Source organism: Parasteatoda tepidariorum, chromosome 3, assembly GCF_982258835.1.
Source record: "Parasteatoda tepidariorum strain Cologne lab strain chromosome 3, Ptep-v5.0, whole genome shotgun sequence".
In the NCBI taxonomy this organism is placed as follows: domain Eukaryota; kingdom Metazoa; phylum Arthropoda; class Arachnida; order Araneae; family Theridiidae; genus Parasteatoda; species Parasteatoda tepidariorum.
The window spans coordinates 110797253-110824410 of NC_141757.1; the positions used below are offsets into that span (position 1 = coordinate 110797253).

The following is a 27158-nucleotide window of genomic DNA, read 5'->3' on the forward strand; positions in this document are numbered from 1 at the left end:
TCGAGGAAGTTGATCAGCTTAGTTTCAAAGTTTTATCAAGAACAGGGAATCAAACTTTTATCTATGAAATTGTCATATTTTTTAACAGAATATTTCGTAAACGTTTCTTGAACGAGACGTAATGGATTTACACTGAATTGGAAAATATTATCAAAATCTCATAAGCCTGATCTCACACTCTCAAGGTGTTTAATCAAATTGTGAGGTTGACACAAGTAGTTTTTTTTTCCAAGTCATGACTGATAAACGCGATCTACACGTAACCGTGACCACAGACAGTTTAGTTTTGCTATTTTTCCTTCTGCTTGTTTAAATGTGATAGTAGTGTTCGAAGGAAAGACACTCAAGAAGTAGTTTTGCTCGCGCAACTTCGCTTTTGGTTTTTTAATATTATGTAAATAATTAAAAAATATGAATACAAACGTGAGGCAAAGGACAAGACCTGTTTTGACAGCGGGTGGTGCATCTCAGAATTCAATATTCAGCGATGAAGACTTCGGTAAAAAACGATGTCCACCACTCATTACTGACCGAACTTGGATCGTGATTTTTATATTGTATTTAGCTATATTCTGCTTGGTACTCTATAGTGATTTAATTAGATTTCCCGCGCCTGTGTCTGTTGCATCACTTAAAAATGTTGAGAAACTTCGATCATTTCAATTTAGCGAAGAACGAGCCCGGAACTTTGTTGTAGAACTCAGCAGCATCGGTCCAAAACCTACCGGGAGCTACGAAAATGAAGTTGTTGCTGTTGATTATATCACCAGACAGTTGCATTACATAAAAACTCACTCTAAGCCTTTTAATAAAATTGAAGTTGATATTCAAAAAACCAGTGGGTGCTTTCCCTTGACGTTCAAAGATGGAATGGTTTCGTGTTATCACGATGTTAAGAATGTCATCGCTAAAATCGGACCTAATAAAGCCAATAGTAAAAGCCTTGTGATAAACTGCCATTTTGATTCTGTGCCTACTAGTCCAGGTACATATAGTTAAATTAAATGTAATACGTTTGTTCTGGGAATTTTTGTGACTTGACTTGAGCCATTTAAACCCTATTCAACATTTTTACACTTTGATTGTACCAATAATCAAATTGAAACATTATTAGTAAGCCTCAAAATTAAGGATGATTTGGGATCATGATATAATTATCAATGGCCAATCAATCCAACCAGGATATAATTATCAATAAGCAGTTATTGATGCAAAGAAATACTGTGCTGTTTTTTTAAACAAAGTTTCTGTATGGTGGAAGTAATATTCATCATTACAAAACAAACTTCAGATACAATAATTGTTATGTTTCAACAGATCGCACACAATTTCTGCAAAAGAATTTTTATTATCAGTTTAGGTAACAATAAATTTTTTTTTAAAAAAAAGAGTGTAATATATTTTATAAAATACTAGTAATGTGAGATTCAAATTTTGTGTCATAATTGCTAGTAATAAAATTAATAATAATGAATTATATTAATAATGATTAATACCAGGATATTCAATCATTTTCAGATAAACACCAAGTCAATCAAACTAGTAAAAGTCATACTAAGGGCCAATATTATTAATCGTGGAGCCACTATTGCCAAAATGAAGGAATATTTTTAAAATCTATTTAAAAGTAATATGAATAAGTTATAATTTTTTAACCAGTTTTCTTCACTTTATCATTGAGTGCGGGTAATAAAATTAAATAAAAATATTTTATTTGTAAGATGTAATTTTGTGTAATAAGTTTCATTTATATTTTTTCTTATAATCTTTTACTAGCAAAATTACATTATTGTTTGAATTATAATAGCTGTTTTTAACTGACATTTTGAAATTGTTTTTAATTTTTTATCCTGTTAATGATGGACATAATGAACATTTTAATACATAGTTTTTTACTCCAATGCATCTGTAAAAAAAATTATTGAAAAGGATTTTTTTCACAATAAATATTACGATAATCAAAATCATACTAATTCTTAGTTCTCAAACTCAATTTTTGAAATCACATTTTATTTTAATATTGCAAACACCTTTCTAAATCTAAATTATCATAATATTAACAGTAAATTGTCATAATGGGGCATCAAAGAAACTGTTAGAAAATAAGTTCAAATTCCCTTTTTAATAGTAATTTTCTTTTTAATTAAAAAAAAAGGATCAATTAAGTTATTTTATAGTGAAACTTTTTCAAGCTTCAGTTAAGGTGTTTGAAGTTCTCAAAGTATCTTTAAAAAAATCATAATCTTGTTATGCTATGACAAAAAAAAAAGACACTTTTTTTTTATAGAAACACATTGTGAAAGACTAAATACGAGGCATGTAAAAAACAGCTACACTCATCATTTGTAAGTTTTTGTCATTTAGAAAACATTTTCAGTTCTTGGTTCATTATAAATCTGTAAGTATAAAAGTGTTATATGTTTAAATAATTTTTAAAAGTATTCTACAGTAGTAAAATAAATTTATGGTTCTTCCCACTCAAAATCTCTTTAACCTGTTAGGGTTTTAAAGACTTTTTTTAAGAATTTTCTTTACTCTATTTTTAGCTATAAATGTTTATGTAAGAGTTTTCAAAATTGCATTAATAAGAAAATATTCTACCGTAAAGTGCTCTATTTCACATGCAGGTCTTTGGGCTACCAAAGCGGAGGAGCCATCCCCTCTACAGAGGATCAAAATTGTGATGGCTTGGATCATCCTCAGACATATTTCCTAGACCGTCGCCAATTGCCCATTGTGCAGCTTTAGTGCGACATAAATAAAATACCTCCCTAACCTATTAAGAAAATATTTATTTAAAACTTTAATGTCCGATCTAGGTAATATTTTCCAGAATATTAAGGTTTAATTTCAATTTAGTTATAAATTATTTACCTTTATTGTTGTTTCTAGTGATCATTTATTATTTGAATAATAGATGTAAAATATTTGTGCAGGTTCTAGTGATAATGTTGTAAGCTGTGCTGTGATGCTAGAAGTTTTGCTATCTCTTTCTCAACATGATCAGGCTCTTCCAAATGAAGTTATATTCTTATTCAATGGAGCAGAAGAAAATATACTGCAGGTGGGAAATTTTCATATTTGTAAATGTTCAATAATTTTGTTGAAAGGCCGGGATAGCCTGGTTGGTAGGGCACTGGGCCCGTGTCCAAGAGTTTGTGGGTTCGATCCCCGCCGTCCGGAGACTCCCAGTGTAGTAAATGGTGACTGATGCACGTTAAATCTGTCGAGTCACAGAGTCCTCCATGCTCTTGTAACAAATCATACCTCTAGGGGTACTGATCCAGGAGTTTCCTTGTCTTCTGTATTGGTTCAAAACTACAAGGCTACGGAGGTGAACATTAGTAGTCGTAAATACGAAATTGGGTTGGCTGTTCGACGACGGATATAAAAATAAAATTAAAATTTTTTTTTGAAATTAAATGCACTACATTATCCAAAATAAATATTAATAATAGCAAAACTCTAGAAATATTTTGTGTCAGAATGTTAATTTACTTAAAAAACTTTTTATACATCTTTAAATTTATAAATTATGTTTGAAGTTGGGAAGTTACATTTTAAGTTCACAAGCTTTAATAATGAATATTTTAATGGGTTTTAATTTAACTAGTCAGTGAAAAATATTCAAAGGCTTAATTTCTAATTTTTCAAGTAATCAAATTTTTCTGGTCCTTCATCAGAAAGAATTTTATTTTAGTTTTTTAATCTTTTTCAGCATTTCTAAAAAATCTAACCAATTACTATAATATGTATATATTTATGTAAACCAGAATTGAGCAAAGTTTGTTAGTTTCCGTTTTTCGAACTCATCTTAAAACATAATTTTTTCTACGTAGCTTTCAAGGCTCCAACTTTTCTTACTAAACTTACAATTGTAACTTCTTAATGGAATTTCTGGAATATTAACAGTACTGATATGACAAGATTTTTTTTAATTAATAATTTTTTACTGGTCTTTATTTATGTACTATTTCTATATATTTTTGTTCAAATTTATATATTTTATTGTGCTTGTCAGTGTTTTTCCCAAAATAATTTTATTCTGCTTTTATATTCTTAGGCTGCTCATGGATTTATAACTGAACACCCATGGGCGAAATCAGTTGTTGGTTTCGTAAATATGGAAGCTTGCGGTGCTGGGGGCAAACAGATGCTTTTTCAAGCTGGTATTATTCTTATTTATTTATTTTTAAAAAAAAAAATCTTAGTTTTGCTACGTGTTTTTAATATGGGAAATATAAGTTAATTTTGGGATTTTTTTATAAGTTAAATACTTGATACTTATAATTCGGTGTATTTTTTTATGAATTAAAATTTATTAGACATACTTTTATCATTTTTTGTGTATATATTTGATTAAACAGGAAAATTTGCTGTATCTACATAATAGTATTTTGTATTTCATTTAAGAAAGGTGCTGATAAAGGCTATAACTTCTAAGTTACTATTTCTCTATGTTTGAGTAAACAGTCAATGCGACTCTTTCAAACAAACATTCCGCATAATTAATTCATACTTTCAATACACGAAACCATATTTGTATGTATTCTGTTTTTACATATTGGAAACTTACATATTGGATCTGTTTTTACATTTTTATGATTAAACAGGAAAATTTGCTGTATCTACATAATAGTATTTTGTTTTGTATTTCATTTAAGAAAGGTGCTGATAAAGGCTATAACTTCTAAGTTACTATTTCTCTATGTTTGAGTAAACAGTCAATGCGACTCTTTCAAACAAACTTTCCGCATAATTAATTCATACTCTCAATACACGAAACCATATTTGTATGTATTCTGTTTTTACATATTTTTGATTTTAAATCAAAATAAATGTAATTGTGTAATGTTCATAAAAAACTATCAATGAATTTCAAATATCAATATCAACAAGATAACATATCAATAAGTTGCTTGTTGTTAAATTTAGTAAATTACTTAATTGCTGCAATAATCAAATAACTTGGATAAATTTGTTTCTTTCTTTCTTTATTTTTATTTAGTTTTTAAAAAAATTAAAATTAAAATCTTATTAAAATTACAAATATATTTGATTTTATCTGTTTCTATAATTAGTGGAACTCATACTACATTAGATATTTTTCTATATAGTTTTTAATTTATAAATATTGTATTTTATAAAACAATTTTTTGTGTTAACTAACCTACAAGATTTTAAAAATTCGTGCATTTAATCAAAGTACTTAAAATAGGGTTGTTTTACTTGAAATATTATGTTACACAGTATTCAGTTTTTCTAAAAGCAATAATGTGAACAAATTAAGTTTTTTGAACAAAATTATGTCCGAAAGTCGATGTGAGTTTACCCAACCATGAAATTCTTTCATTTACCTATATATTATTAATTATTGGAAAGAAAATATAATTGATAATGTTTGAATTAAAAGTAAAATGAGATAATCACATTTTCTTATGGCTAATTTATGTACATTTTCAAAACATTACACATAATGTAATCGATGATACATGCAAATTGAGAATAATCAAAGGCATTCCATTTTTTTTCTCCAGTTAAAATGTTTTATTTAAGAACATTCTGTAACTCCGCAAGCATGTTATCTAAAAACTAGTTTTTTTATCAGTGTTTCATTAAAATTCGTTTTGTTTTCTTATTCAAACGGCTACCTATATTATGCAATTACTAATGAACCAACATTGCCATAGCAGATTGTTAACTTAAATATTATATTTGTGTTAAATTAAGAATAGTTGGCTATGTGAAATTGCAATATAAGCGCACATTGTATAGTATTAAATTATATCTACCTATAGACATTTCTTTTTAATAAAGATACAGGGTTGCTACTTTACTGGGAAAATAGGAAAAACCTGGAAAATACAGGGAATTTTAAAATCAGCTAAAATAACAGGGAAAATGCAAAGAATTTTGAATTGTTCCTTACAAACTGGGGAAAATCAGGGAGTTTTATTTCTTATTTTTGTCTTTTTAAAATGCAGACATCTCAAAGTGCAATTTATAGAATATTTAAAGATGTCGAGCTGTTTCTTATTTCTCCAAGTTTTTCTGGCAGCTAAAACTGTAATCTTTATCCTTATATAGCTCCAAAGAGTTACCTATTAATATATTGTATATAATACGTGCAGGGAATTTTTTTCTCCAGATCTCAGTAGCTACCCTGAGATACCAGCACCCCCTAAAATACACCAAGTCCTGATTTTTGAGCATTATTTTTTTTTCATATATTTTTTGTATCTTATATTTACAAAGGAACATTTGTCTTTTTTTTTTAATTCTTTTTATTTTTATTTTGTAGTATTTTTAAAATATCTATTTTTATTTCAGACAGGGAAAGAACATGGTTGTTAATGGCTTATGCCAACAATACACCGTACCCTCAGGGATCCGTAGTTGCCCAAGATATTTTTCAGAATGGTCTGATTCCATCAGATACAGATTACAGGATATTTGAACATTTTGGAGAAATACCGGGTAAGTATATTTAAACTGATATAATTTCACTTTAAATATGATTTATTACACATTGTTTATAGCAGAACAGAGTTAATCAATTGAAGTCATGATTACTTTTAATCATAAATCACGATGCCTTATAACCATTGTGCCCACTTTAATAATAAATTGTTTTTAATTATTATTATAATTGTAATACAAGTTATAATGTTCATAATTTGGGATATGTATTATAAATTATGACCTGATTACAAGTAATAAAAAAATTATAAATTGCCTATGCATAAATACATATCAGGTACATAGATACATATTTTAAGATATACTCTTTTAAATTTTCAAAAAAGCTTTTATAAGGTTAGATATATTTTTATAGGTTTATAAAGTTAGCTTTTGTTACCATGTTTATTTTTTTTCTATTAATACTTTAGTGAAAATCATCATTTTTTTATATTTATGGCATGCTTGTGAAGTAGTATAGCATCACATATAGGCAGAAAAGAATGACTTTATTTCATATTTTTGAAACTCTAACCTTTTTGGCCTTAAAGTTAATTACTTTTAATTTTATTTAAAGTAGAGCTAGTATTAAATGAAGAAGCTGTTACAGAATCTGCTAAATGTATTTTGTAAGTAATTATTTTCATCATAGAAGTAAAATCAAGGCACCATTTTATTATGTATTCGAAAGACATTCCGAATCACCTTAAACATTCAATCCCTCAAACAAACTGTAGCATGGAAATAAATAGAAAAATTGAGTAACCCTTGTTACATTAAAGTGAATAAATAATAAGGTAGAAATAACATAATTTTACTAATCCTGACATCCACTGAAAGCTCTAAATCTTTTTTTGTTATTCATGTGCCTGCAAAATTTCTAAACTTAAAGCTAAAGGTATAGATTTTATTTTATAACTGTCGTTGAACAACCAACCCAATTTTTTTGGTTTACGACTACTAATGTACAACTCCGTATCCTTGTAATTTTAAACCCAATCCGGAAGACAGGGGAACTCCCGGATCAAGTGTTGGGAGAAATTTTTCTTCATAGAGGACTTTTTGATGGAACTAACCCGCATTTGCGTTACATGGACAGGAAAACCACGAAAACCTCCCAAGCTTAGCTTGACGGCAAGGGGACTCTAACCCATGATTCGTTTACCACTGAGGATATTTTATGTCAGCACTGTGGTCGGTGCAAGCCGGGTGCGGAATTTGTATCGACCAGCTATTGCTGGGATTTGAGCCAAGTTCATCTCCTTGGAAGTCGAACGCTCTATCCCCTTAGCCATCATGGCTCAAAGGTATAGATTTGACATATTTAGTAAAACATTCAATAAAAATGAAGCTTAAAAAAGTATGTAAACTTAAACTATTATAACTTTATTGCTTTTGCAAGTCCTTATATTGCGATTTTTTTTCTCCTTGTCCAGAAACCTATATTAGTCAGGCAGTTAAAAGTATCGCTCTAGCTAAAAAATAATTGAGGCTAAGCTTTTTCGAATTAATCAATAAAAATGTGATTAGTAGATTTTACAACTTACTAATATATCTATTTTACTTACCATACTATCCATGACTTACAATACTGTTATGCTACGCAATCTCGTTTGACTATTAAGAATGTAAAATTAAAAAGAATCTGTCTCCTTATCTCCTATTTCCACAATTGTACCTTTTTAAACTTCTGTTCTTGTTGTTTTTTATTAATGCTACAATGTGCACAGAACTTTTGTTTCCATTAAAACTCTGTTGCGTAACTTGTAAAAGCAAAATTAGCAATTATTTTTAAACTACTTTATCTAAAATACAATAATGGTCCTTGCAAAATATAGTGTGTGCCATAATGTTGCATTTAAATGCTAGCGCGGATAGAAGACACAAAATACAGCTTAATGAAAAAGGTATGTAAAGTCAAAATAAACCTTTTTTTTATTAATAAAACCTCTTTACAATAAATACTTGACAGTATTCTCTAATAATGTAGCAAGATTCATAACAGTGGAATATAGAATGATCTTTGAAAAAATTTAAAAAAAAATTGTCCACATCTTTAGCATATTGTTTACCAATCATATTTCTATTTATTTTGACTTTCTCTTAATTTTGACAAAGAGACCCTCAGTGTGATTTTGCAAAACTATGCAAGTATCATCTATATTATATTAAATAGAAGCTGATAGAGGAGGCATTTGAGAATGAATATTTAAAAGTTTTTGTTATACATTATCTTTAAGAAGTTGAGAGTTTTTATTTAATCAGAGCTTGAGCAGTTTTTTATTTTTCTAATTGTTTGGAAAGTTAATGCTGAATTTTGAATATGTTTTCCCAAATGATCTATTATATTTTGCAAATAATAAGATAGATCTATTATATTTGCAAATAATAATTATATTAATATCTACTGGTGTATTGATAGCAATATTAATATGTAGCCTTCAATGTTGTCTAATTTAAACACCCTGCAGAATATTGCTAGAATAAAGTTATAGTTTGTTTCTTTTAAGCAAAAAACTTAAACTTATTTTACTAAATTTAAATTGTCCAGAGGAAATATTATAATGTATTTAAATATTTTTTTTTATAATAAAAGAAGAAGTTTCAAATTTTCTTTAATTTAGTATTTTAAAAAAATAAAGAATATATTGACATTAAAAATAATTTTCTTTTAGGGTTGGACTTTGCTTATGTGAAAAATGGATATGTGTATCATACACAATTCGATGTGCCTGAAGCAATAACTGTTGGTGCTATACAGCAGGCTGGTAATGTATATTACTTTTTTAAACTTTTGCGTATTTTCTGTTATTCTGTAATAACTATGTCCCTATTTAATTGTTGTCCTTTTCCCCCCCCAGGATTAAATCTTCTCAACTTGATCCATAATGCTTTAAATTCCCCTGACATGACAAGTGTTGAAAAACAATCGAAGTTGCAGTTAGTGTTCTTTGATTTCATGGGAATCTTTATGGTGGTTTATCGAATTAGCGTGGCAACTGCTATCAATTTTCTAATTCTTATCCTTTCCTTTGTTGACATGCTCTACAGAAACCGAATTTCAGGTAAAATTATATTGTTATTCTTTGATAGTTATAAATTGGATTAAAAAAATAATTTTAAAAATGCTTCAGTTTTTCTTAGTATCTTCGCTCCCTTTTTCTTTAGAATGTGCCTGACAAAAAAAAGTGTTTTAAATGCAGTCTTTTGAAATATTTACAATACTACCATTAAAATCTTAAGAAGTTTACTTCCTGGTATCACAGAAATATCAAAACATTTAATTAGAGAAGAATGGGATGTACGACTTGCTGCATTCTGCTTTATTTTTAAAAAAAATAAAAAATAGTTTAAATGTTTACTAACAAATGATGCCTTTCATTGATAAAACTATAAAAGAAGAATCCATTAAAAAGATTCTGTTTTCATCAACAATGTGGCACAGTTTGAGGACAAAATTAGAAGATGTCTATGTGAATATTTCATTTGGAATGGGCCGACATGCAGCAGAAAACAATGTTTTTCCTGTCAGCAATTCCATCTGATGATGAACTTTGTTACTGAATTTGAAACTCAATGAAAATAAACAGTTCAGCCCCGATTTTTCATGGAATTGGGTGACAGAAGCATGGCAGATAACAAATATCAGTGATAATCCGAAAAAAACTTCAAAAAAATTAAGGCATGAACACGAAAAATAACTGATTTTGAAACTCTGTTACGATTCTCGGATTTTTTAAATAATTGATTGTAATGAAATTTGAAACTCGGTGAAAACTAATACAGCAGAGCCGCAATTACCCATGGAATTATAATGTAAGGGCACCACAGATAATCAAAAAATAAATAAATTAAATAAATAATTAAAAAAACAAGACGGTTATGCGAAAAATAATTTTAAAATGTATTTATACATGTTTATATATTTTAAACATGAAACAGAAATCTTTAGTTTTAGTCTAAATCACTGAAACAACAAATGATTAGGAGAAAACTAAAATGTTCATTTACTCTTTTAAGAAAATCAGTGATCGATCATGTGCAAAATAATTTTTAATGTCTTCAATGGATAATTAGGGCTCAAGTCTTATTGTACAAGGTTTCCTAAGCAGAATGCAGTAAACTGTACTCTTCTATCTTTTGTTTGTCTTTCATAACTCTTTCGACTTGTTTGCCATTGTTGGGTCAACCGATGTATAAAATGTAAATACTGAACTCCATTTTTTATAAAATAACAGTTAACTGTTGAAAGTAGAGTTAGGAGAAACTTTGCTTATTAATCTGAGCTTGAAAACAGAAGACTTATAAAAAGGTTTCCCATTATAAAAAGTGATAATCCACATTTTATACTATCACATTCCTTTATTGTAAACTGTAAATAGTTGTATCCAACAAGAGTTTTCATTCTGCTAAAGCTATATTTAATAGTAAGTGTTTCAATTTAAAGTATATAGTAGTAAGTAAATATTTATGAAAATGTAAATCTTTTTAACTCTTAATTACAAAAATACGAGTGATCGTTTAATTCCTCTCGGGAGGTTATACTGACAATTTTGTTAAGCTTAGTGCTGGGGATGTAAAAGTTTACAATCTAGTGCCCCTCTTAGTTTAGCTACTTTTTATATTCTTACAGAAAACATAAAAATTACTTAAAAGTGTTATTTTATAATAAGAAGTTACCAGGATCAGAATAATAGTACATTTATAATAGTAAAATTAGACAGTAAATCCAATCCAATCCAATGAGCATCCTATTCTATACTCCAACCTATTTACTCTTTAAAAGTGAATAGTAAAAGTACTTAGTCTTATCTTCTCACTAAAATGTTATGAAATAAAATTTCAAGCATGTTTATTAGAAGAGTTCATTCTTATTTTTGATTCTCAATTTAACAATTATTTATTTAAATGTGTTTTTTAAAATAAATATAAATTTTTTTAATAGGGATATCTTTAAAGACCAGAATTAATTTAGTTATGAAGGCTGCTGCTGTTCATATTGGGTCCTTTGTTGGAGCCATTTTGATATGCATTATTATAGCAACCTTTTTGGATCTTTTCAATGCTGCTATGTCATGGTACAGATCACCTTATTTAATTGTTGGACTCTATGGCTGTTCCTCTACTGCAGCTATTATATATTTTCATAGCTTAGCTGTTAGAAAAGATGAAGTAAGGATATTTATATTCCATTCTAACTAATTTCTTAGATCTTTTAATACAAAAAACATTTCTTTTATTATTTTAACACATTAGCTGCCATGAGACACATATGTTGTGTCTCATTACATTTTTTTTTTTAACATTATGGCAGCTTTGGTTAAATTACATGAATACCATGGCATAAAAATGAAATTTGGTATAACCTTATATGTTTATTACTTAGCATATAAAAGTATAAATGCATGGGTGCCACTCTTCAGTCCTGGAGACTGAAATCAGTCTTGAGAAAAATCAATGGACAAATTCTATCAATTAAATAAAATTTTCTTTTTTTTTCATTAGAAATTTAAAAAAAATTTTGGACAAAATAGAAAGAAAAATAAATTATATCTTAATGAAAACATATGATATGGTAATGATGTCAGGACTGTTATTTATCTTTTTGTCAGCTTCACTAAATCTTATTCTTAAATTATTGACAGATGGAATTGATTGAACTTCATCTACTTGTGTAATTAAATTTGTACTATTGCTGAATCTAAATCTGCTCAAGTTTGCTTCCCCTACCCTAACCTATTGTGATGCTGGCCAACGTTAAATCAAGATTATTTATTTAAAAAAAAGGAAATTATAGTGCTAGAACAAAAAAATAAGTAACGGTGATGTGAAAAATAGAGATATGAATGGTTTCAGGTTGTTCAGTCATAATTGTGCAGTAAAAATATACAAGGTTAGCTGTTATTTTCGTTTTGTTTGCTAAAAAAACATAAAATAAAGAAGTTTTTTTTTTAGAAAAAATAATCAAACGATTGATTTAATATGTAGGCTATTATCAAGGAAAGATAAATGTTGGTGTCAGTGAGCTATAAAATTCTAAAAGTTTGGTAAACAATGCTAGACAATATCATTTGGTCAAAAAATAAGTTCAGTCTTGAAATTTTTTTAAAGTGGCACCCCTGTAAATGTTATAACTATACTTTTTGTTGATGTAAGCTTATAATTTAAAATCTTTTATTCACTCGAGAGACATTTAAAAGGTGCAATTTATTTTACTTGTATGATTTTTTAATATTTGAGCAACAATCAAATGTCACAATTTTATGCTGTGTAACAACAATAATGTAACAATAATTTTAACAATAATGTAACAAATCATATTTTTTAAATGATGTTTGAAAGCTTTTTTTATATGTTTATTTTATTTTAACTTTGTATTGCATTTAACATCAGTAGAGATACTTAAGTCTAAAATTATGATACAGTTGACTAAAGTAACAAATGTGAATAAAGCACAAATCTAGTACAGAAATGAACCGTATCTGTACTTGATTTGTGCTTTATTCATGTCGTGGTTCACTTTAGACATTTTTTTTTTTGCATTTTTTTTTTCGTTTAATCCTGGAAACACAGCTGCTATTTTTTCTTATGACTATCATTGTACTTATATAAATTTTTTAATGGTATTTTCGTTAGAATTTATATTGTTAAAAATGAATACGTCTTAATTTTCTAGCAAAGTATCTTTAAAATGTTTGCAGTTTTTATTGAATAATGTTTATAATTTAAAACATTTTCAGAGTTTGAGGACAAAGTGGCTTCAAGAGGATGTTTATTTTGATGCAGCTCGTCTTGTGTGGATGATGTTTCTTCTCCTGTTAGAACTAACTAGACTCAATTCTTCATTCATCTGTTGTGCCTGGGTTCTTTTTCCTACTGTGATACGGGGTCTATTTGGCAATATGTTTAGTCTTGTTGGTTCAAAAGGTGGGTTCTATTCTTTTCACTTCATTTTGAATTTAAGTTTGTCTTATAAGGGATTGATTATACTCTCTGAAAAACAAAATTTAAATTGGGCATAGCTCAGAAATTTATTTTTCAAGATAAATTAGTCACATTTTCAGCCCTTTAAATGTACTTATTACTTTCAGGTAAAATTTTGAAATTCATTGGTCATAACAAAAACTAAAATTTGTGCTAATAAATTTATTTGTAAAGTTTTATTTTATTAAAATAAATCAGGATTTTTTTTATAAAGCATTAAAGATTGGTTTATGGTTTTAACTTAAATAAATTAGTTTAAATAATAAGTCAAAATAAATGTTTAAAAATGAGTTGGAATCTTTACTAAATTATTGATAGCATTAACTTTTGTTTATGTACACCATCTGAATATTTTCAGATAGCTGATGTGAGGAGAATTTAAAAGACTGCTTTTTTTATATGCCAATCAATATATTTGAAGAACGATTCTTTTACCTTTTTTTTACGAGGATTATTTTGGTAGGTGGTTAAATGTTGGATGCAAATTGTGAGTCTAATGTGTCCCTTTCATTTAAATATGATCTTAATTAAAATTTTCAATTTTTTCGAGGTAATTTTGAAAACAATTTACTCTTTTTTATGTTATAAAAAGATTTGTTTTTACATGCAATACATCTTTATATGTTTTATAACGAAATACCACGTGTTTCTAAATTATATTTAAAAGCTGATAATATTTTTGCTATACATTTGACAGATATAAAAAGCAACGGGCATTCCCTTTAATCTTTTGCCTTCCCCATATGATTTATCTTGCTTCGCTTGCTTTGTTTTAATTCTTAAGAGAAACCAAAGCATCTATCTCTACATTTCTTCCTTTCTTCTAATCTTGAATCTTATTTTTTCAGGAACACGTGAAACTCATTTGCTTGTTCATATTTCTATGCAGCTTATTCCTTTGTCTTTGTTATTTTACTGTGTATGGTCTATGTACAATGTCTTTGTCCCAATAATGGGTCGCATTGGTGCAATGATTAATCCTGATATACTTGTTGGAGTGTTTACTACTTCACTAGTTTTCTTGTCTACAACCTATATGGTAGGAGTTTTAATATTATACCTTCACATTTGAAAGAAATATATTATTTATAATTGCTTGCTGCTTTGATTATAATAACTTTCTCTCTATTAAGTATTGGCTATGTAACTTTATCCATTTTATTTTTTCAGAAAACAATAACAAGAGTTAGTTTTTATTGTTAAACATTTATTTTATTGTAAAGTTTAAAATCCATTTTACAATTTAGTTTTCAAAATATTTAATTTTATTATTTTGTAATTAAATATTTAATTTAATTTATTTTATTTAATCATTTTAATTTAATTTAAATTTTTAAATATTTTTTTTTAAATATTTAATTTTTAAAATCCATCCTTACAATTACATATTTTTAATTCTTGTAATGTGATAAATGTATTTAATATTCTTCACATTGATAATTTGTATTTCCCAATGACAATTTCAAAATATTTATGCATCAAAAATCATGTATCTAACTGGATTCGAAAACTTGTTAGTCTAAATTAAAATAATTTGTTTAAGAACTTTAATGAGATAATATAATTGTAAATACATTGACATAGCAATATCAGATGCGTAAATAAGTACAATTACAAAATTGTACTTTTTATGCATAGAACCTTTATAACTTCTTAACTATTATTTTCATTCTCTTGGTATTGGTCTCACTCAATTCTGAAAAAAATACATCAGAAGCAATGACTTGCTTGTCTGCCTAGAAAAAATTCAATTTCCCCCCTCAAATCATTCCCATTTCCCTCTAACAATGGGGAGCATACAGAAGAGAGTGTGGAAGATACCAATTTCAAGAAATGGGATATGTCATATTGCTACCAGGCACTATTTTAAGAATATCCCCAAATTATACATGATAATGCAATCTTATTAATTTAATAGTTATGATTCTGCCATAAAATAACAAATAGGTCAAATCATTTTATGAAACAATAACATACTGCCAAATGTTTTCCTGACAATACGAGAAATGTTTTTTAAAGAAAAATACACAATGAAAAAAGTAATGTGAAAAACATATACTGTTTGTATACAAAACATTTTTTTTATTGAAAACTGTTTTATTTGTTGATTTAAACAAATAATATATAGGCTATCGACTAAGACCAAGAATATAAGGACTTAGATTAATAATGACCTTTAATCATGTCCTTCTGATAAGTTTTTACATATGTAACTTCCTGTGTACCATCTAAATTATATAAGTTTAAAAATAGTTTTGCTGCAATAAAATAAAAATCTTAAATAAAAATAAACAAATTTTCTTAACTAATCATACTGATAATTTCAAATGTAATTTTTTTAGTTCTCTATGATCCAAGTTATGAAATCTACTCGTAAAGTGATAACAGTATTACTGTTCATCTTTGCTATCACTTTCTTACTAGTGTCTTTCACTCCACTTGGCTTCCCATATTCTGGTGATAATGAAGGTCCAGCTCCTATGAGATTATATGTTTTAGTAAGTTTAGAAAATCACTTTTTTTATATTCTATTTTAAACTGAATATAGTCAAACCTCGATCCATCCTTCCCACATTTTTCGTTTTTTCATATCATAGTGCATAGCATTTTTCAAAAGTGCTTAAAGGTCCTTATTTTAATTTTGGTTTTTTAAAAGCCCTTTAAGGTGCTTTTTTCATTGGGTGTTTTTAAAAAGTGCTTCATTTCCCTTTTTCGAAAATGCATTTTTATTCTTTTTATCATGTTAATTTTTTTATCATGTAGGTAAAATGCTTCAAACAACAGGTTTGATGTTAATACATTAATTGATCGAAAGGTTGAAACTTGTAGTGTTATCAATTCAAAAAATGGTTGCAGTAGCTTAAGAAATGCAAAGAGATACAGATGAAGACTGAATTTGACACAACCACCAATAGCAAATATTTGCAGAAGGCCACAATGAGAAACTTTGTGCATTTACGCACACTTTCAGAAAATGAACAGCAATCTGTAACAAATGTCTAAAATTTCCAAGTATTTTAAATAACTAAATATATTTATACTTCCTTCTTTTGCAGCTTAAAATATTTTTGCAGTATCTACACAAGTTTTTTAATTAAAATTTTTTAATACTTATAGGAAATTTATAAATTTTCGTACATTTTAAAATTATTATTCATTAGTTTGAGCTGGGTCGCATTCATCGTTTTCTCGTATCTATCATTCTTAAGTAATGGTTAGAAATGATTGAATGTGGTTTTACTGTATTTAAATTAAATATTTAAACTAAATTCTAATCGAAGACGAATTTCTGTGGTAGAGTTGTTGTGAGAACAAACTATTTTTTATATTGTGACACAAGCATTTTTTTTTTTTTTTTTTTTTTTTTTGTGAAATAACAGTTTAATTTGGTAAGTAATCATTACATATTTTTGAAAATTCCTTGAAATATTCCATTAGTCTAAAGATGATTTAAGTCTAGCTCTTCTTAGAGTGTATGTTTAGGAAATTTCAAAATCAATGTCTTTATGTTATAAGCTTTTAAAAAAGTTACAGTTTGAAAAAGAAAGAAATTATGTGGACCTGTTTTGTAATTTAAAATATAAATATAACACTGATTTATTTTATATTGACTGAAATATTACTTCAAATTAGATTGTTAATAAATTTTAGAAAAATACCTTTGATTTTTTTTTTCTCTAGTTTTCATTTCTGAACTAATTTTGAAATATTTGAATTTGTTGATAAACTAAGCATTTTTTCTTTTTAAAAAATTGCAATTAACATGGTCTTTTATTAACACAATTGAAGTGTATTAATTAATTATAAAGTGCTCTGATTGCTTTTTATGTGCTTTTTTTTATAGATATTTAATTGAAAAAGTGATCACTAATAAATTAGTGATCGCTTTTTCCTCAAACCGCATGAGTCAGTGACTGATATCGATGGGTCTTTTTAATATTAAAGCAACTTTTTGCTTAGATTAAATTTATTTTTAAAAAAAATTCATATTAGAAATAATCTACAGCTATAAAAAGTTAATTCATCAATAAAAATAATATGAATATGTGACAAAATTTAGTTAAACATACTAACTTTAAAAAACTTAATTTGATGATATTTAGGGGGGCGAAATACATTATAACTTTAAACTTCAGGAATTGTTGAACTATCCACGTGAATCTTTGATAGTGATTGAATCTTTCCCCACAATTTGTGATTGAATCTTTCAATCACAAATTGATGGATTCTGAAAGATCAAAATTTTGAATGGAGACATTGGACGTTTTAATGAAAATTCTGTTTTCGAGTTTTTCTGCTTTGATTTGCTTTTATCATTAAACAGAAAAGGTATTACAGAAAAAGGTTGTTTACTTAATTTAAGTTTCTACTTTTTTGTTGACTCAATTTTTATTGTTTATTTCCAGGTAATATAATAATGGGTGATTTGTATTAGACAATTCGTTCCATTATATTCAGGTTTCTGAAATTTTATAATTTACCTAAATTCTACTTTTAAGAATTTTTTTTTTTTTTTTTTACATAGCATACTGAACGCACATTTTACAACAGAAGTGGAAGTGTAACTTCTACAGATTCTGGTTATTGGGTTGTTCCTCTTGATTACAATGGTCCAAAAATGTTAAAATCTTTCATAGAAGAAACAAAAGATTTGGAGCCCATTGATTGTGATAAAGAATTAGCTTGTGGAATGCCTTTTTATATGCCAGTTATTTCTTTATTGAGGTAATTCATAATATGATTAAACAATTTTCATAAAGCATATTTTTATTCATGAAACCTGTATTTATAAAAGTTTATTTGTCACTTGGTACTTAGATGAGGTCCTTGTTAAATCTTCTGTTAATAGGCTATCCATAAATAATGTCACACTTTTGTTTCAATATTTATGTGCCCTTGTCACGAAATGTCATACTTCACTTTATCCACTACAACCTTGTCACCTTTCAAGTTTTAATGCATAATCATATACTAGCAGTTTAAAAACAAAACACTTTTTATCAGTTATATTATAGATTTTATTTAAGCTACTAACGGTTCTGCGCGTAAAAAGTTGTAATTTAACTTTCCGCATAACAAAACCGGTTTTTCTATGTTATTAGATAGAAGAATAGTGTTTTGGGGAGAAACATTCTCTCAATTTTGCCCATTTTCTAAACCTCCAGTGGGTTAAACTTTAACTAAGTTTTAATGGCATTTCTGAGCATGACAATGATTAGGTAGGAATTTATTTTAATGAATAATCTAGTAATGATACTATGTCACATTTCTTATTACCCCCTGTTTCCCCTACTCACAAAATGTAGCAATTTTACAAACCCCCTCCCACCCATCCAAGCATGACATCATTTATAGACGGGCCCTGGTTGATGTTTTTATCTGCAATATAAGTTTTCTAAACATTTCAAATGAATCTTTTCTAAACTGCTTTAAATATTATTGAAATAAATTATTAATTTGTAATTACTGTTCCAATATTGTAATACCCTACCAGTCCTCAATTTATTTGAAAATACCAGCCTGGGTCTGCTTTGTATGGAAAAGTTTTGTAGTGATAGCAAATTCTATGTTTAAACATTTAATTGTATTTGTAAATTTCTTTTAAATTTGATTTTGTCCAATACCACAGATTATAACTCCAAATATATCTATGAAATGCCACTTTGAACTAGTTATCTCATGGGCTTGTTAAAATAATACATCAGAATTCAGTGTTAGATTACTTTCTAAAATATCTTGCAGAAATCATAACAGTTGATATCTTTGCTTGATTCTTTTTTAAATTGTTTGTAAAGAATTCATTTTTTTAGTGTATTAATTACTGTTACATGTTTGTGAACAATGTTTTTCTTACATTTCTTTCAAGACTAATTATCTTGTTTGCCAAAACAGTGATTTTATTATGCAAAATATTTTTTTTACTATCTTTTGTTAAACTAAAACTAGGTAGCAAATGCTATTTCAATCGTGCTATGGTATTCTTGTAACAGTTTAAAAGCTTTTTTACTAAATATTGATATTTTTGAAAATTGTAAAATTTAGAATTTTTCTTGTTAGGTTTATTGTATTTGTAAAAGTAGCCTGTAGTTATAAGAGATACTATAAGCTCTTAATAAACAATGTAAATTTTTTTGTTAGCTTGTTTTGTTTCTATGTTTTGTTTTAACCATGATTTTTCTATGACCAGAAATCGAAATCGAGACAAACAGCTCTTCACATGTTAAAAAATCACTTATAGTAAGAAAAAAAAATTTATTTGCAAGTTAAGTCTAACATAATGTCCATATTAAAAAAGGTTAAAATCATAAAAGATTTAATCACCTTTTCACATTGCTGTATAAGTTTAAAATATCATTTCATTTTAGTTAGGAAATGTTTATTTGTTAGATATTTTTTTAAAATATTATTTCTTAGATACTTATTTTTAATATAAATGATTGATATATATATATATATATATTTGTAAATATGTTTAAATTAAGTTTATTTTACTTTTTTTTTCTAGCATAAGTTACTATGTGCCTGCTGCAAAACCAAAAATTCATGGAAGTCATAAATTTGAAATAGTTTCAAAAGTGTTCTTAAAACCAAATACCTACAAAGTGACATTTAGAACACATGGTAAATAATTTATTTTCTGTAATCATTTGTTGATATTTTTGTGCTATACTAATATGAATAAAAGGGATCTTGTTTGTCTGAGCTGTGCAAATTCTACAATATTATATCATTTTTAAACCAAATATCTACGACTACTTAAAAATTGACATTTGAAGTACAGGATAAATAGTTATTTTTTGTAATTAGTTGTTAAACAAATACTTAAAAATAACTTATACGAATGAAAAGAGTTTTATTTGTTTCACATATTTCTTCATTTTACAGTGTTTAAATTTTTAAAATTCGTGAATTTTAAATGCCATCTAAAGTATTCCTTAAACAAAATATGACAGATTGACATTTGGGAGCTATGATAATTAATAAAATGACTTATTAGGTAATAAAACCTAATGAATAGTAAAACCTAATAATTAATAAATTGTAAAACCTATGATAAATAATAATTACCTAATGATGAATGATAATGATAATACCTAATGATAAACCTATGATAAATAATAATTACCTTTGGAGCTAATGATAAATAATAAATCAACCTTACAAATTGACATTTGAAATACAGGATGAATAGTTATTTTTTGTAATTGGTTGTTAAAATACTTAGTGAATAACTTATGTGAATAAAAAAGGTTTTGTTTGTTTTACATATTTCTTTATTTCACATTGTTTAAATTTTTGAAATTTATAAATTTTAAGTGGCATCTAAAAAAGCATTTTTAAAGTAAATTATGACAGATTGACATTTGTAACCTATGATAAGTAATAAATAGTATTGTTAAATGATAAAACCTAATAGTTTATTAAAAGTAAAACTTATGATAAATAATTAATTGACGTTTGGAACCTATGATAAAAAGTCTCTGTGCCTCGTCCTTAAAATATTTTTAGTCAACTGACACCAAAAGAAACAAGATTTTGTTTGCTTGAAGTTTGTACAGTGCACAATTTTTTTAAGCCTTACAATAAAATATACCGAAACATATCTATTTATATATTCTTATATGTTTATACCAATTTTTTTTGTTTTTAATTCTTTAAATCTAAAACATATTTATTTCTCATAACTGTACACTTTAGTGATAAACATATTAAATGAACAATTTAATTACAGTAGTTAAGTGTTTATTAAATAAATAATTTTTTGTTAACTTTAGGTCCTGATCATCAAACGGTAATTATCTCCCCCCGTGCAGGTGTTACATTGTCCAAATGGAATGTGACTAAGGAACCACCACTTCGCAGTTTAGATTGGGTTGACAGACCAACTTATTTCATATTTTATTCTTATGGCGAATACAAAGAACCATGGTCATTTTCAATTGACTTAACAGTATGCATATTTTTTATTACATCTTAACCTAATAGATGTGCTTTAGGTTTCATGAAGTAAGAATGTATGGTTTCAACACCAACTAATGTGTAAATTATTTAGTTGAAACTCTTAAAAATCATAAATAGTAGAAGAAAACAAAAAAAAAAAACTTTTTTTTTCACTGAACAAATGCAAAAAATTCTTATAATACGTAATTTATAATTTCCTTTTTATGAGCTATTAGTAAAAATTTAAGACTTATTTTTTCTTACTTTAAATATCTTAAACTAGTAATAATATAATTTTACTCAAAAATAATTTAAATATAATTTAAAATTTTTTTTTATTCCAACCTTTATTATAAAATTTTCAAGAATATTGTATTTGGTCAAATATTGAGATTCAAATTCATTTGTAATAACCGTATAGATTTTTTGACCGCTATTGAGGTATTAAAAAACAGTCTAAAGAAAAATAAATTTCCTTTCAACTTTAATAATTTTGTTGTTTTGATTAAAGAAATTTTAAACAAATCCTATTAAATTGGCCGATATTGAAGCCCGTCTAAGCAGGACTAGACGGTGAACTATTTGGTTTTCATCTTGTTATTTATTGGGATTTTGTTTTTATTTAAAAAAATTTATTGGGATTATGTTTTCTTTTTCAAAATATTCTGTTGGGATTTTTTAGACAGATGGCAGCACTTGGATTCTATAGCTCTTTAATTTGTCGATTTTTATCTAGGTGTCAGCACATTATTTTTTGAGCTGATTTGGTATATATAAGGAATTTCTTTTTCATTTTTACTAACTGTAACTGTTTTGAATATTTATATGTGCTTTGGGGGCGTTTTTTTTTTATGCCTTCTAAGTGTTTTGTATATTTGTTTCAGTAAAGGTGATTATATTGCAAATTTATATGAATGTTATAATGGTAAATATTTATTTAATGTGGTAATTATTATTATTCTTTATGCTTGTATTTTCATTAGGGGCCTCGAGGCACTGTTAGTTTTGGCTTTGCCACTAACAACAGAAAGGCTTCTGTGTGTTTACAGACAGTGTGTCCCCTGATGAAGTGCTGCTCTGTAAACACACAACTTTATTTAAATTTTTTAAAATTATATTTAAATTATTTTTGAGTAAAATTATATTATTACTAGTTTATATGATTTGAATTTGGTTTTAGCTGCCTTGTGCGCTGTTCCAATTTGAATTTGAATTAATGTAGTTATGGTTATTTTTATTTTTCTACCTCCTGTTTAATTAATTTCACTTAAGAATTTGAATTTACGTTTGGATTTAAATATCTTATCAATAAGATAAATTCTTGAAAAATATAAATTCAGTAGGACCTCGATTTAATAAAATAATTTGATTTGAACTGATTTTGGATAATTTAAATTAAAGCACTAACGTCAATTTTAATCTATTTTCATTTGTAAATTATGAAAATCCATGGCTTGTTTCTTTTTGAATAATAGTACTTTAATTTAATATAACGTTTTAATAAATGACTTTTGTCAAGTAGGTTTGAAGATATTCTTTTGATTTCTGTGCTTCTCCTTTGAACTATTCCTCCAGATAGCATTTTTCTTTCACTCCTTTATGAAATAAATTCTTTTTACGAAGCAAGACCTAATTCTAAATTGTTTGCTGATTTCATGATTTTCCAAGTTGAATTCTGTTGATTCCTATACAAGCTTTATAAAGTCTTTAACTTATACACATTATTAGGATTTTCTTTCATGTATAACATGCTGGCTTTTAGCAGAAGTGGAAGCCATGATGATCCAACTGAACTAATAATAATTGAACTACATTAATTACGAATTTCTGAATTTAGCAAAGCCAATCCTACCAACTTTACCAATTAACAAAATATTTTGCTTGTTACTCACTTAAAATGATACATTTTATTTAGTCATGCCCTATAAAGGATGTTTTTGTTCAATTTAATGGCCTTGTGTATTGCTGAATTTTGACAAGATATTGTTGAAATAGAAAAAATTAAAAAACTAACTCTGCATATATATAAAATAAAACACCTTTCAGAATATTGGAATACAAGAAGATATATTCTTTTGCATGATATTTGCCATTACAAATTAGTTTAATGTTGTTTTTACTAATTTATTAATTCAGTTAATTCTTTTGCCCAAATATAAATAATTTATTTCTTTGTAGGTATCAAAGGAATACATAAAAGATAATCCTCTCATTGATGTCAGTTTTATCACACACTATCTTCATGGCCATGACCTACTAACGGGCGATTTTCCGGCATTTTTGAAGCGAATACCGTCGTGGACACATGCGACGCCATGGACATGTACTTTAGATATGTTCGTCTTTTGACCCTTATAGTTAATTATAGATATAGAATTGAATTCATTCTCATTGTATATGAATTTTCCCAGTCCAAAATAACATCATCAACCATTATTTTTTAGTTTTTGTTTTTCAAGTCCATTAGTCTGCAAAATGTATGTTTATTAAATTTTATATGTTTATGGTATTTGTTCTTGTATCTCACTTTTAACTTAAAGTCAAAATTTTAATTTTTAAAAAAATTATCTTATACTGTATATTCATAGTATCTCTCATCGCCTTGAGATTGGAAAAATGGGCTATCTTTGAAAATATCAGCTGTAAATTGTTGGTACTACTCTACACTTATTATTATTTGTAATTCATAGAGACAGGCTTGATGCACTAGTAATTCTGTTGCATTCAATAACTTGATAAGTCACATTTATAAATTAACTTTAAATTGAGGATATTAATCTTATTGCAAATGAGGTTCTTATTCCATGTGAAAGCAAGCTCTAAATTTTTAGCATCTGGTAATACTCTTTTCTGCTGAAGTATGGTGAATGCAAGTTTATTATAATGGTATACACTGACATGATTGTCTTTTCTTGATATTTAAATTATGGTAAAGAATTTTATTTGTTAAAGTATCAAACGTAACATTTTTGTTATTTATATACTTCTCATTAATCAGTTCATAAATAACTGATGTCTTTCTGCTTTGTATTAAGAAGAAGAAAAAATGCTAACATATGAATATATTTTTTTCGCTAATTGATTTGTTCTCAAATACGTAATGCAAAAATTATTACATTACTTTATTTTGGTAATGTAAAGTAATATTGTTTAAATTATTCAGTTTCCTTGTTTGTTCAAGTTACTTTACGAGGTTATTTAATCGTCAAAAAATTATTTTTCGCAGATTAAAATATCAGAGAAATTAAATTTTCCAATAAAAAATCCAACAATTAAAAAATATTAATAGAAAGTAACATCTCACAACTTAGGGGCATAATTAAGTTTAATAACTTGGTACAAGGTCTCACAGACCTAACTTAACCAGTCAAGTGGCCATCAATCTCTGAATAAATTATTAGATTTATGTTCAATCTTTATTATTTTATTGTGATGATACATTTTGTTATACTTTTTTATTGGCTACTTTGTAGAGTATTTGTTTTAATAGCTTAAATTTTATTGATTGTTGTTATTCATTAGATGTCATTGTCTTTTGCATAAAATTTTTTTTTTATGTGCAATGAATCAAACAAATTTTTGATTGATTCATGAGACAAATGATTTTTTTATGTAATTTTTTATATATTGTGCCATAAATACTTAAAACGATTTCTTTAAAGGAATTACTATTGGTTTAAATAACAATTGGTGTCATTGTGCTGCATTACAATAAAGTAGAACATGTCATTTGCAAAATTATGCAAATGTTTTACAATTGTAATTATGCAAAATGTTACCAAGAGCACAAAGGCTCTAGGTAACATGCTGGTCAAAGTGCTTTTTACTGTATTTAAATGGAACAAATGTCTTCTAACTATATATCATTTGCTCTTTTATAAATTGTGTTCTATTTTATTGTGAATGACTACAGTACTTTTATGTTGTGTACAATTTAAAAAGTTCTAGAAATACTTCTTCAATGGCATGACAGCCCAGAGTGAGGCCTAGCCATCTCAGTTCTAGAAATAATTTCTCTACTTTTTATTTGTGAAAATATTGAAGTATAATTTTATTAACATTTATTATTTTACATGAATGTTCAACTTTTAAGATGCACTTTAACTTTTCTTTCTTGTTTAAAATATATGCACATTAAACAAAAGTTATGATTATAGGTGATTGCATGTAAGAAATATAATTTGTTTCATTTTTGTGATACTCGATTGATGCAATGAAGGTTATGTTTAAAAATGTTTTGGCATTTCGTACTAAATAGAGAGATTTATGTTTCTTGCTAGTTAGCTTGCATTTTGCCCCAAAATATATTCAAGGTTGGTACCTAGTTACTTCCTGTTAACAAGTTGGTTTCTCTTTCTGCAGTTTAAAAGAGAATTGCTGATTTAATAAAGAAGTCTTTATGCAATTTCGCTAAAGTGTCATTACATTAAAATTGTGAAAAAAATAAATGCATTCATTTTATTATATAACCAGATATTATAAAAAATATTTTAAATCTAGAAAAATATTTAGATAGTTTGTTGCTGGCATTTATTAACTATTTTTTATTTTATTTTTTATCCTTATGCATTCTAAATGCTTTCTTCTAATGTATAAAATTTTCAAACTATATTAGATGACTCATTACAATATTTGGAATGAAAAATATAATAGCTCTCCAAAAATTGAGCATGTTTTTAAGTATATATAAACAGTTTTATGTCTGATATTAAATAGCTGAAGATTACAGTGAAAAACCTCTCGGAAGCAATGACTCTCTGTTCGAGAGTAAATTGGTTGTTAATAGAGGTTGGTCATCCTTGGGAGTTACTTTCATTGACTTCAAAATGTTATAGGAGACACATGATTTTAATTTTATTCATTGTAATTTTCTTCGTGCGGAAATGCCACTGTTGTTGGCGTCATGAGAACTGAATTGATGCATAAAACTTAGCGTCAATTAAATTGACCTTTACTGATATAATTATACGTAAAATTTCAATTTACCAATTATGAAGAACTTTTTTAAATAAAAAAAACATTTATGTTTTTTGTTTAAGTTTGCATTTAATTTTGTATCATAAAAATTAGTTAGCTTTAAAAATTGAGAAGAGGTTTGTTTGTTTGAGATGATTAGTTTTTTTTATAAACTAACTTTTTTTCTAATTTTAACTTTGAATTCTGAAAATAAATCCTTGATAGAATAGTCTTTAGTGCACTCTGACATTGCAACATTAGGTTGTCAATCTCTTTTAAAGATCGTCAAAAAAAAAAAGAAGAAAAAAAAAAAGACCCATTCACAAATATTTTGAATCCACTTATTTGTTTTGTAAGTATTTTTTTTTGTTGTTATTTTTTCATATTTCCTTATTTTACCTTTTCTGCATTTGGTGCAGTGGTTTGTCCGGTCTTGGCAGAGGTTTTCTTCAACGCAAAGTCTATGGGAGAAAAATTCCATGCCCTCCAAAAGTGGTCGATACACAGAGGTGGTCTTTCCTGGAGGTTTCACTGTATAAGTTTGGGTCTAATGGAATTAATGTTCATACTAAATGAATGAAACATTTTATATATTAAAATATTAATTTTAAAATTGTTGTTGACTTCAAAAACTTTTTAATTGTTCATTTAATGTATAACACACTTGACGTGTTAAATTTGCTTTACTTTATTATCTAAAGGAATTTTTTACCGACAGTTACTGTCTTCCATTTTTATCTTCAAACAAAATAATTGACGTACGAAAAATTTAGTAGAAGTTGTCATTAGCGTTGTTTCTTTTGTTCACAGAATTGCTC

The 27158-nt window shown here is 26.9% G+C and overlaps 1 protein-coding gene across 2 annotated transcripts; it reads left to right on the plus strand.

Moving 5' to 3' along the window:
• The first annotated feature begins 255 nt into the window (after positions 1-255).
• On the plus strand, positions 256-25789 carry LOC107444498 (endoplasmic reticulum metallopeptidase 1). 2 transcript variants are annotated; one of them, XM_016058648.3, is made up of 14 exons: positions 256-985; positions 2937-3064; positions 4064-4169; positions 6331-6477; positions 9135-9227; positions 9321-9524; positions 11405-11631; positions 13200-13386; positions 14292-14482; positions 15786-15941; positions 17969-18168; positions 19949-20064; positions 21219-21394; positions 23563-25789. In XM_016058648.3, exons 1-14 carry the CDS (start codon positions 412-414, stop codon positions 23731-23733), a joined length of 2676 nt encoding a protein of 891 aa, XP_015914134.1. In that variant the 5' UTR covers positions 256-411; the 3' UTR covers positions 23734-25789. The 2 variants fall into 2 exon arrangements, with proteins under 2 accessions (XP_015914134.1, XP_015914135.1); XM_016058649.3 differs by having other exon boundaries at positions 312-1360.
• Positions 25790-27158: the final 1369 nt, after the last annotated feature.